General features: G+C 34.8%; 1 protein-coding gene across 1 annotated transcript; it reads right to left on the reverse strand.

The window, feature by feature from the left end:
* Window positions 1–2,832: 2,832 nt before the first annotated feature.
* On the reverse strand, window positions 2,833–11,062 carry LOC101971114 (geminin coiled-coil domain-containing protein 1-like). The gene is made up of 5 exons (XM_078036048.1): window positions 10,929–11,062; window positions 8,999–9,173; window positions 7,214–7,302; window positions 6,046–6,162; window positions 2,833–4,552 (listed from the first exon to the last, which is right to left on the reverse strand). Exons 1-5 carry the CDS (start codon window positions 10,929–10,931, stop codon window positions 3,932–3,934), a joined length of 1,005 nt encoding a protein of 334 aa, XP_077892174.1. The 5' UTR covers window positions 10,932–11,062; the 3' UTR covers window positions 2,833–3,931.
* Window positions 11,063–13,189: the final 2,127 nt, after the last annotated feature.

A 13,189-nucleotide genomic window follows, 5' to 3' on the forward strand; every position in this document is an offset into this window, starting at 1 on the left:
TTAATCAATCATGTTGAAGTTGTTTCTCTCATTTATACATAAGTTAGTTTTAATACATATATCCTTCTTATATAACATCATCTTTATATCATCAGCAGAGCTTGACACCAGCTATATCTATTGAATAATTGCCTCAGTTATTAATCATACTACTATCTCACACGTTTTTAAATTGAAATACAGTTATTTTTATGACATAGGATTTATAGGAGAAACAAAACCTTTTTCTTAGTTCATTGCTCCATTCACTGAAAACATGTTTTCAAATTAAGGGCTGAACATAAAATTAAATGACTTGTCATTTATTTATTAGTCATAAGTTCATTACAAAATTGACTTCCATAATTTAAAAAAGTTAAAATCAAAAAGAAACATATCATCTAAGTGCTTATTATTAAGTGTTGAATTATATTTTACATTTGCAGAATATCCAATATAAGGATTAAAATTGAATGTTTATGTTAATGTAACAAAAAGGTAGATAAAAATATGAAAAGACTGTTAATAAATATAATCATACCATAAACTTCTAACATGAAAACCAAATATATGTTGTTTTATTTAAAAAAATTAAAATTAGGCATTTGCTATTTAACCATATGTGAATCTTTTGGTAAACTGAAACAAATATCTAATTGTATACCTGAACTTTACAGGCAAAAAATTATACATTTAAAAAGTTAGCAGTGGATGGCCAAGTGCCAGGTGCATACTTGTAATTCCAGTGGCACCCGAGGCTGAGGCAGTTTAAAGCCAGCATCAGCAAATTAGCCAGGCCCTAAGCAACTCAGTATGATCCTGTCTCTAAACAAAATATTTTAAAAAGGCTAAGGATGTGGCTTAGTGGACAAGCATGCCTGGATTCAATCCCTAGTACAAAATAAAAGTAGTTATCAGTAAATGTACTAACTATATTTTCTGCTATACCTGTGGTACTTCGATTTATTGTTAAATCCATTTGTCATATTTAAAAACATATTCTGCTTTCTTCAATTACATCAAGTACATTAAAGTCTTTTTATTTATACACATCCTTTAATCTTTTCAAAATTATAGTTTAACATCACTGCAATTTTAAGTAATCCTACTTATTAAACATCACCTATAGAATTGAGACTTTCCAATTGTCCATATTTTCCAGATACTAGTAAGACACAGGATTGTTTCAAGAGTATCAGAAGACATTGGAAGTGTCATCAAATTTTTAAAAATTGAATTCTAATTTTTCTGTGAGATTACGTAAGAGAGTGCTGTACTCCTAAGGCATTTGACTCTTCAGGCCACCTAACATGGGAAAAATCATTAATGTATCCTAGAGGAGAGAAGGAACCATTAAATTCTGAGGATATTAATGTGGCCATATCATATATCATACAAAAGAGATTCAAAAATTGTGGTCACAAAAATCCAGGAGAAAAAAGTCCATTATTAAAAATGTTATGCACAATATAAAATTATTCATCATAATCACAAAGGTATTTAGTTTCATTTCCCACTTTATCTTAATAAAATATTAACTGGTTTACTGGAAATGCATGATAAAACTATAAAAGTTAGAACATATATTTAAGTGAAATGAATTTCCAATTTCTCAAACATTAACAAAATAATTTTGTATACATTATTCAAATGAATATCAAATGTTTGTAAATATAATTGCAAACATATGTGGTAATTTTCTTCCATACTATCATTCATGATATGAGTTAGAAGAAATCATAATTTGCCACATAAATGTCCTATAGTTTCTTTAACCAGGCTGAAACCAAGTTTTATTTAAAAGCTTTCAAAAGCTTTGATATTTTTGGTGACTTTTTTATGCACCAAATGCACTGTGAGAAGCCTGGGTGTTTCCTCATGGTAATTAACATATAACATGGCACATGGATATTGCAAAATAAATATGTGTTAACTGGTAAATTTTGTTTTACAGCTTGAGTATAAGAGTTTTTAAATAGTTCCATTGCTTACTCAATTTTTTGTGTAGCAAAGTATAATCAATTCTAATTAAATTTGTTATTCTAGAGATAAATTTCACCCACAAGAGGCATAGATACAAGAATGTAAAAGGTACTTTTGTGTTTGGGGGGTATGGGGGGAGTAGAACGTATTCTATCTCTTCCTTAGTTTTAAAATACTCCTGAGAATAATATTAATTACTAATTTGTATTCCCCTTCATGAATTATAAAGAAAACTATAGGTAATAAAGTTTTATAAAATAGATATTTGCTCACACAATGTAAATAAAGCAATGATCAAACACAAAAGAAATGTCTTGGTTACAAAGAATTCCAAACAGCACACACAAAGAAGTTGCTTGTGCAAAGTGAAGTATTGAGAGGAGAATAGAAAGAGTTAGATGGAGATGGCTTTCAACCTGGTGAATTTAATCATGTTGCCAAAAAAGCATAGGTGCCCGACGTTGATGCATAATTTATTCTGGGAAAAATAGAGAGCTTGAAGGATGGAAAGGAAGGAAACAGTTAAGACTACCAAAAATATTCTTAAAAAATTTAGGGAAGAAGAGATCTTTGATATCATGCTTGCATTCAATCTATTCACATTTACTTACAAATTAAAATGTGTCCTTTTTTAGATAGAGGTTACTCTCACACAGACTGAATCAACCTGCAAAGTGGGCTCATACTGGAAAAAAGAATCCTGTGATCAGAGAAATGATTTCTAATGCTCATTATAAATGTCTCATATTTATTTTTCTATTTTTTCCATTGCAAATAAAGTTCACCGTACTTAGCATATGCAGTACCTATCTAAGGGAAAAACGGCCTTGAATGACCAAATAAAAATAAAGCTGATAGGATCCAGCCTTCATTCATAGAATGTTAGAAGTTATATAATCAAGTCCTGTATTCCACAGCTGGAAAAATTGAATTTTCACGCAAGGGAAATAGCTTTCTCAGGGATGACAGAAGATGAATGGCTCTAGGTCTCATGAATGTGGGCACAGGGCCCAAACTGCTCACATTTTATCACCATTCTAAATTACAATGCCTGTCACAAAGTGAGCATGAGGTATTCTGTAGATATTTTAGGTGAATTGCATGAATACATGACTGACAGAAGGAATGAGTGTGACACTGTCAGTGCTGGGCTAGTGATCAGTTTGCCAGCATCTGTGCAGTTTAAGATGATGATTTGTTGTGTAATAGTTCAACAAAAATATCATTTTTGAGCTATGTCAGTTAAAGAAACAATGGCCAGATACCAATGGAAGCAGGTATTGGGACATTCTGAAGTAATAATTCTTTTTAACTTTTGTCATTTTTCAGTGATATTGCTTATCAGTGGAGTCGCAGCTGTCTTAGAGATGTTTTGCTAAAGCCATCCTGCAACACTTGACTCTTTGAGCTGCTCTGGACATACTGTTACTTATATCCACAATACTTCTTCAGCAGTGGTGATGGGCAGACACTTGATTTTACCCTACCTCTAGCAATTTAAACAACCAGGAGGAAGTAGTTGAAACAACAATAGGGCTCATTCTAAAGGCAATTTTCAGAAATAAAGAAATGTAGAAGAGGGACAGAAATAAAGACCATACATATTTAAACTACTTGATAAGAGAACAAAAGGTGTTAAACAGGTCATGATAAGCAAAGTATATCTAGTTCTTGAAGAAATCTACAAAAGATTGGAAAACACCTTCTCAAGTACAGGGCAAAGAGAAGAAGTTGATAGCAGACATTGATGTGCAAACTAGTCAAGTTCAGGTGGAGGAAGAGCATATACCTCTCATATGGATTCTTGGAAGCTATTCCCTACAAATTTAAGTGGTAGTTGAGAGTAACATTTAAAGTGGCTAAAGATTGTCTGGGCAATAGCTTCTATGCTCCACATAGTCAGGTTCAAGTGCAAGAGAGATCTTTGTAAAAGAGTTCCTGGCAGTGCTCTGTGATACAAGAGGGGTCACTAAGGCTGTTTAGGGACCCAGGTAAACTTCCAGCCTCCTTCTTCATCTCTACACACAAAGGCTTGTTCCTGGTGGAAAGAATGAGTTTTGACATTACAGTGAGGACTCAGAGATGTGTAAAATGTCATCTCTGTCTTGTTGGGTGACACATCAGCTGGATGATAAGGAAGTGTTTGCACCTCTGTTGGGGGATTTGAAAGTTGAGAAAAGTAGTGGAAGTCTTCCCCATGGCTGGCAGTGCTGTGCAAGGGGGTTGTTCTTTCACCTCCATAGTTGATTGGCACATCCTCTCTGTGGACATTTTCATAATCAATGGCATCACTCGGAAAATGGGAGTATGTGCTAGTCACTATTCTGGGATGAGAGGAGAGGGCACTGTAGTTAGCTGATGAGGTGTCATCAATGGTGTTGAGGTCTTTCAATCCAAGTGTTTGTAGCACCCAGGGATTACCATGGGGCCCAGGTGGTTTTTCACAGTTAGCAAACTCACAAGAGAGGTTTCTCTTGGCATTTTTAGGATGGGGGATCTCAGCAGGAGAGTATCCCTGCTCTTTGTGTTTCCTCTTCCCCTTTCTGAATTTTCCACACACTTTGGAGAACTCATCTGATGACAACAATTTCTGAAGAAGTGACATTTGAAAATTATACTTCCTTTAAATATCTACTAGTTACCCTCATTCTTTAGAAAAATAGGTTAAATTTCTAATATTTTTTCACATACAAGTAAAATGGATTAGATTAGTGTCTGTTACTAAAGTAAAATCCATGATAACATCTTATTTCTTAGGAACCTGAATTCATTTCTTACTCTCAGTTTGAAACTTGAAAAAAGCAGATCATGTCTTGAAGATTTCAAATCAGAGAAGTAATAATTTTTACAAAAATGACAATAAAAGCAATTGTTTATTGAATTATCACTGATAAAATAAACAAATTATTATTTGATATAATTTATGAATAGTTCATCACATGCACTATTTCTTTGGATATAGATACTGTTAAAATCTCCATTAATGAGGAAACTAAGACACAGACATATTTGTGACTTGCTAAGTATCCCTTGGCCTAGAATTAAACCTAAGTTATCTGAATATAGACAGAACTCTTGTTTAAACACTATACAACATTCCTTATGTTATTTCATTAACTTTCAAAGCAATCCCTTGAAAACATTTGTTATTTTAAATCTTGGAGAACTGAGGTCAAGAAAGGTAAAGCTAATTAATGTCATTTAATAATTTAATAATGTCTTTTTCAAGGAATGGTGGCTAGAGTTAGAAGCCAATGCTAGCCCTTTATTTATGAAAGCTTACTATACAGTAAAGTAGTCAAATCTAGTATCTTTTCTTCTCTCAACTGTTAGATTCAGTAAAAGCAGCAGACACATAATCAATTTAGACTACATAATATCAAATAATAGTTTCTCTAAGAGTAAAGTAAAAATTGGTCATAGAAGCAAACACATACTAGGAAAAACACAAAACTAAAGAAAAAAGAACATGAAGAGACTATAGGCAAGCTATCTTTGAGTTAGAAATAGCTCATTTAATAGTGTAAGAAAAATGTGAATAAAAAATAATGTAACTGTATATACTGAATTGCTGCTCAAGATACTAAGCTCCAGTTACAATCACAGCATCTTAGATTGAGAGAGATTTTTCACAGATTTTTAGTTTTTGTAGCTGCAGGTAACCAAATTTCTAATTGAGAATGATTTTCCTAAAGCCAGAAAATAATTAAAACAACTGAGTTTTTAAATCTTTAATTTCTACATTAAGAAGATAATTAAAACAACTGAGTTTTTAAATCTCTGATTTCCACCTAACTCTTCGTTTGATCAACCTGTTTCCTCAGCAATCCCTAGCTTTTGATATATAAGAAACTATTTTTGTAATAATGTCTGGATAGAATCTGCAATCTAGATACTTCTAATAAATGATACATAAAAGTTCTAGTGAAAGTCATGTACTTCCTTAAGAAATGTTATCCATTCTACTCATATATCCCATGACCTGTTGTTAAGTACACTTCTTGCTTTTAATTAAGAAATTTTACATTAATGGTTTCCTTTCTTAAATCACTGCCCTGACCTTATAAAAAGATTATTACACACCTTGGCCTTTTCTTCAAGACATTTAACCAAAGTAGAATTCAGGTATTGTCTGAGATGATTATTCTTTTCATGTAGCCTAGCAAGTTCTTCTTCCTTCTGAACCAGAGTATCTTGGAGCTGCAAAAAGCAGACAATGGTGAAGGTCGCTCCACTGTATTGACTTTGTAACATTATAATAATGCCACTGTGCCTCAGCCTTCTTAAACTTGATTATTATTCTGTTTGTTTTATGAACACAATTTCAGGGAGTCCTCGTCCTCTGAGACTGAAATCAACAACCCCCTACCACATGATTGTTCAGTTTTGTGCTCTGAATTTTTCATTCATTACAAAGTATTTGAGGGTATTACATGACTTTTAAAATTTTAACCACAAGGGAGTCAGGTAGGTGTAAAGGAAAATGAGCAGCATTCAACTATTTAAATATAGAAAAAAGGTGTTTAGAAAGGTTTACCTGGACTCCTTCCTTGCACATGAAAGAAAGAAAGAAAGAAAGAAAGAAAGAAAGAAAGAAAGAAAGAAAGAAAGAAAGAAAGAAGATGGTTGACTTGTGCCACATTCAGATTGATCTGCCTGTTTGTTCAGTAGATCATATTATTTTTGGGGAACAAATAAGAACAAAATATGGAAAATGAAACAATATTTGGATAAAAACCTTTGTCATCATCATTAATTCTCCAGGCAATTATCCATGTTTATTATTTTAAAATACTGACATGATTCCATTTGGTCTTTCCATTAGCCCTCTGAGATATGCCGCATAAATATTCCAATTTCATGGTTGAGGAAAAGGTGGATGTGATAGGTCACACAGCTAAAATGTGATGTAGTCAGAGCCTGACTTCATGTCTTCCTCAAGTGTTATTTGTGTATATGAGTGTGTGTGTATGGGGGGGTTGAGACAGAAAGAGAGAGGAGTTAGATGAACAATCTCTCTCTCCCTCCCTCCTTCTTTATTTTCCTCTCTCTCTCTCTCTCTCTCTCTCTCTCTCTCTCTCTCTCTCTCTCTCTCTCTTTCTCTCTCGACATATGCTCATTTTAGTTCTAAAGTGAGTTAATGTGAATTTTAAGAGGAAAAAGTAGCAGCATAAACTTAAGGGAGGATGCAAGTGGAGAATGGACTGCAGGATGCATGGCCAGTCTCAATGTTCTAACTATCCACACATACCTGTTTATTTCTGTAGAGCTGTGAGGAAAGCTGAGCTTCTTCCCAGGAACATGAGTCCAGAATAGGAAAACTCGAATTAGAAGATGAATCTATGAGAAAATACAAAATAGATAGCATAGAAAACACACTTTTGACTTATGTGCAATGAACTCACCAAACCATTCCCAAAGTGCAATAGGTTCAGTTACCTTTCTAAAAATAGCTGTTGCTTCCTCACACTAGAACAAAATATTTAAAGCTTTCAGAAGAAGGATGCAAGCTGTGACAGACAAATATTTATACAACCTATGCCAAAGTGGTTAAAGAGGTGGGATTTTTTTTTCTTTTTGGAACTAAGTGGTCATATTCTTCTCTTTGTATGTATATTCTTGTTGGTTAAATTAATAAAGACTCTCTCAGCTGCATCATTAATTCATTCAAATGTTTATTAACCTTTTCCTTCCACTAGGCATAATATTGCAATCCCACTATCTTTTTTATAATTTTTATTTTATTTTTCTAAGCTTCAACATTAATAATATAGTGTTTGGCTTGATAATCTAATAACATTTTTGATGCTATTATTTCCTTTTCTGTCTGCCTACCTGTTAAATCTAATGAATAGAATTCAGAATTTGATTTAGTAGCAATGTCTACTTTTAAATAATTTGCACCTTGTTTCTCTGAAGACCATGATAAAAAATTGCAAAATTCTACCTTCTCTGTTTTAACTGTTTTCATCTGTATATTTTTTATGCTTTTACAAAGATTTTTTTTTCATATTTGACAGGAAGCTATGCCTGTAAATCCAAAGCATTTGGGCATGCTTAATTTTTTTTTTACTTTATTCCGTCTCATTAATACCATTCTGACTCTTTCCCTGTTCTTCTTAAACTGCTGTTACTGAAGAATTTTTTATTAAAATAGAGTAGAGAGTAAGAAAACAGGAATTCAATTTTGTAAACAGTTTGGGTTCATATTTTGGGCATTTTGTCTTTGCTGTTGCTTATAGTGAAAAAGTAAAACTGAACAACTTTATCCATAATATGTAAGTGTGCTTCAACATTTTTAGGTTTTCATTTTTGTGTGCCTTTCCTTAACCCCTGTGTCCACCAAAGGAGCATATGGCAAACTATAGTATAGGTATTTAATTCTAAGATATCTGAAAATTTTTAGAGAAATTTGACTATTTATACAGAAATTTACTTAATTTTATAAAAATGTTCACTAACCTTCAAGTCAAGATTAATACCATTCATAATTTTCCATCAATGTTATACTTCCCTCCCACTTTGAAATCCTATGTGAGTGCTTGTGTGTGTGTGTGTTTGTGTGTGTGTGTGTGTAAGAGAATAATTGTTTCTACTTACAAGGCATTGTCTATAGAATCTCCTCTATGAAATAAAAGATGAAGTTATTCATTCTTGTTTCTTTATCATACTTGGGAAATTTTCCTGAATTTCAAAAGAAATGTTATAACTAGTATCTTGACTCCAAAACATTCTACTAGGATGTTGTTTATAAAATATGACCCAGAAAAGTTCTTTCAGTGAGTTGGGAATCTCCAAGTACTATACATTAGAGGGAGAAACACGTGTTGTCCAGCAAGAAAGAGGAATAATCCCATTTTCACTATTTGGCAAGTACAAAATAGCAGAAGTTAAGGTTGTAAAATTCAAGACTCTTTGGACTAACTTAAATTTTTTATAACGTCCCTTTTCCAGAGTCCCAGACCATGATGCATTGCAGCCACATTGCTTGAAAAGGGCTCCAGGTCTACCACTAAAGCAGAAGAGCAGAACTTACCCTGTGCCTGTGGTGCTTGTTGGGGCTCACTGTTGTCCAGGAGACCAGCAGCCCAGAAAGAGATCCAAGTCTCCGTGGAAATGTCAACACTAGTTTCTGACAGTGTAGTGGAATACAGGCAATTATAACTCTTGTCTCCTGCAAAATACTGGTCTTGGCAAGGCAGAATGGTGTTCTGTGAAATTCAGTATAAGGAGTTGGGGTGGAGGTGGGTTTCCCAGAAGATTGGGCGATGCAGATGTGGACGGAGAGAAGGGTGGGAGAAACACACAGAAATTACATACAGTTAATCAAGAAACAGTGAAGGTGTTAAATTTAGATCCAGATTAAATTTTGAGTGGTTTAATTATAATAACTAAAAAGGAATCAGCTCCTATGACTTTCCTAACATTTCCACAGGTCCTTTAACAACGAATAGACTACTACTGGATGAATCATATTTATATTTTCCTTTGTAATGCCTAGCTCACCAAATAAGCCAGTCAGAACTATCTTAATTATATTTCTATTTCTAATCACCTTGGAAGACAAAGAACCCATTAAAAAGGATGAAAAAGCAGAATATGGCATCTTATAGACTAACCTCTGAATCAATAATTGTCTTATGCTTCCCTTCCTCTTCTCCTCCAAACTAACATTCTGTTGGATCTTATGGGAATCTGAATAGAGATACACACAAACTCATGCTGTGTATAATGTATATGCAAATATATATATATATATATAATGTATATATGTGCATATGCATATATATACATACACATACATATAGTTATGTGCATACATATACATACTTGTATAATATACATACATATAGACATATGCATATATAGACATAAGTGCATATGTTCTCTCTATCTCTGTTCTATAGATAATTAAATAAACTTTGTTCCTTGTAGGTAATTAAATAAAGTTTGCCCCAGCTCCAGTCAGAGGAACGTAACATCACTCCAAGTAAACATCTAAAAGCTGAAAGAAATAAGCAAAGACTGCAAGCTCTAGATATCTCCATCACTAGGGCTCAATGTCCTTGCAAAGTTATCCTGCCACCACTAACTGCCTGATGTGTGTTCTCACTGTGTTCTGATCCAGGGAGTACCTTCCTGCCTGCCACTTCTCAAACCTCAAACATACACTCTTTTCAAATCTCCAAACAAAGATAAGTATGCAGCCTTCCTAGGTTAATTTGTACAACAGTCCATTCCTAATTATTTGTCAATGTTTAATCAGGTAAAGGCCATTTATTCCAGCAGAGCCTAGGTTTAGATAAACTCTGTTTGACTGCTACGAATCTTTTGTTGGCTTGAGTACTTTCTTGGTCATAACATAAACAGAAGAGGGGAAAATGAGTCAATTAAGTCACACTTTGTTAATGTTCCCAGTGAGTTAAGTCTTAGAAAAGGAAAAAAAAATACACAGTTCAGAAGCAAATGCAGCTTGGGGAGTGCAGACCAGAGAAGTTAAGCCAAAAGTTTATCAAGAGCTAGTTTTCTTGTTTTCATTTTAAAAGCATGTTTGCAGACTCCTTCCTTGAGGTTATTATTCGAATCCAAGTTAAACTATTAGGCAATTGACACCTGAGAAGAAAACAAACCCCAAATACTCTTACAGTAGTTCAACTCCAAGTGTTTGCAAATATGTGCATAATCTGGAATAAGAGGAAGAATAAATAGTAAGTGAAGGTGAATAGGTGAAATTTTGGGGAAATATGAAGAATAAAAATAACAGGGAGAAAGGCAGAGGGAAAGGAAGGGAGGAAGAGAGAGAAGACAGATGATAATAAAAAGAAGACAGGAGAGGATCTATTTTAATTGGTAGATAGCAAAGAAAGCTTGCTCCAAAAATGGAATAAATTCTCAGTGCAAAGTTTGTTAGCTTTCAGAGCCCCATGTTTTGCCAGAGGACTAGCAAACGCCAGTTCCTCACTTACCATCTTGCAGTGGAAGAAAGCGCTGAAGAAACTGAGCTCACACTTAACTTTTTCTTAAAGCCAGTGGGAGCTTTAAATGGAATGAAGGGAGGAACTATGAGAGGCGAGTTCTAATCTGCGGGGGAGCCGGTGACACTTGGGGCTCCTGGCGAGCGCTGCCCTCTGATTTGGTGGGAGGCTATCAAACAGATGACGTGAGCTTGCAGACACCATGTGAAGCCAGAGTCACTTGCACTCCAGGGACCACGACAGCAGGATCTGGGACCTGCAGGTCGGGCTCCCTGCCTGCTCTTGGCTACAGGGTATGCTGCATGGCTTCAAAACCCACGCGCCTATGCACGCTGGCTGTGCACCTGGCGCAGGACGTCAGAGGCTGGAGGTGGCAGCGCAGCCCTGAGGGACCCTAAGGCCAGCGCTTCCTCCTGCACCACATGCGCAGCGGGCCAGGGAGGGGCGGAAAGTCTGCTTGGGCTATGGTGAGGGATGGCAAGGTCTCAAACCTGTATTTCAGGGATGGGGTGGCACTTGTGGAAGCCAGTCCTACAGCCCCAGAGCTAGTATTATGCCTATCTATCTTTTGACCACATGATCACAATTTAATGCCAACTTGTATTATGTTGTAAATTTATTTTAATTAATTTATTTTCCTTATTTGATGGACCTTATTTTGCCCAATTCCGGAAGTGGAGGTGACATTTCAATTCTAGAATATAAATTCCCCAAGAATAGTGATTTCTGCTCACTGCTGTTTCCAAAATGCCTGGCACAATTTCTGACACATAATAAATGCTCAGTAAAGATTTGTTTTAAAGAATGAATTAAGCTACACATTTCTGAAATCTAAAGCATCTTTCTCTGTGTAAGCCTAGCCTCACAACTATATTTATATAAAATAAATTCATTAAGAAAAAATAGTGTAAGCATTTAATTTCCTGTCTTTTCTCTTACTTTTGATTCTCACAATTCCTAAAATACTATGCCTACCATAGAAAGAAGAGTAACAACATCTTTGAAACTATTTATCTACAACTAATAGTAGCTTCTCATTTCAATTTATATTCTAATTAGATATAAAATACTTGATGATAGCCATAGGAGAAAGGATACTTATTGTCCTTGTTACATCCACAAAGGAAGGAAGCACTAAGGTTAAGAAAACTCACCAATGTTAACACAATTGGGAAGTGGCAGGCTTTGGATTTGAACCTCTGACTAACTAGTATACCTATGGTATTTGACTTTAACTTCTCTCTATTGCATGTTATTGCTGTTGATCAATGGGCATTATTATGGACTGGGTTGTGTTACCCATAAGTCATATGTTGAAGCCCTATACCCAATGTTACTGTATTTCAAGACAGGTGTAGGAACTGAAAATAACGTCTGATTCTGACTTGCACATCCCTTTCTCTACTCTGGCTCTGACCTTTCTTCATTCTTCTTTGCACTCTACTCATGACCCTTAGCACTCAGCAAAATGACTAGGACATAATGGATCTTAATTAAGTACTGTATATCCAAAATTAAGAAAGGAAAGGAGGGGGAAGCTGCTTCTCTTTGTGGAGTCCTTTTCTCCTGCTTCAATGACATTTATTTGAAAAACACTTTCAGATTAATAGTAGTAGTTTTGGGCATCCCTGCCTGGAATGTGGATGAACTGGATCAGTCAACACTGACTCATTTCAGTATGTGACATGAAGGACTGGTCCATCTCTGCTCTAACTGTAACAAGAAAAAAAAGATGTAATGGCTGTAAGGCACTGAGATGATGGGTAAGGAGAACATATCAAAATGCATTTAATTCGTAAGAATCAGTGATCTTTTTCAAGGCAAAGAACTCTTCATGCTTTTAGTCCTGCCAGCAACACAATCTGTTTGGCAAAACCCTCATTCATTTTGTGATGAGCAGCAGGGACAGAAAAAGGAGGATGGAGTTGTGTTTTCAGAAACTTTCACAAATGACACAAATGACACAGGATTTTCTTTTCGGAAACTTTCACAAATGACACAGGATTTTCTTTTGGCTCCAAAAATGATACAAAGTAGGTAATTGACTAAACATGGTATGAAAAAAAGGACTATAAGCTTTGCATCAAAATATACCCAGATTTCAGCTTGGGGTATGCTATGATTGAGTCACTTGGGGTTATCTTAAGCCTCTTATCTTATTTGGGAAATTAGCATAGTAATACATACATTAGAAGTTATTTTAAAAACCAGCCATTTTTATTAATGCTTAATTATTTCCTAATTTGTTGACT

This window comes from Ictidomys tridecemlineatus, unplaced genomic scaffold, assembly GCF_052094955.1.
Source record: "Ictidomys tridecemlineatus isolate mIctTri1 unplaced genomic scaffold, mIctTri1.hap1 Scaffold_164, whole genome shotgun sequence".
Classification (NCBI taxonomy): domain Eukaryota; kingdom Metazoa; phylum Chordata; class Mammalia; order Rodentia; family Sciuridae; genus Ictidomys; species Ictidomys tridecemlineatus.

What these genes read in the sequence shown, in the direction of transcription:
- LOC101971114 (XM_078036048.1), bottom strand. An exon ending in ACAAGCACCACAGGCACAGG is followed by an intron (nt 7,303 to 8,998) that starts GTAAGTTCTGCT and finishes ATTTTCTCATAG; the next exon opens with ATTCATCTTCTAATTCGAGT. An exon ending in AGCTCTACAGAAATAAACAG is followed by an intron (nt 6,163 to 7,213) that starts GTATGTGTGGAT and finishes TGCTTTTTGCAG; the next exon opens with CTCCAAGATACTCTGGTTCA.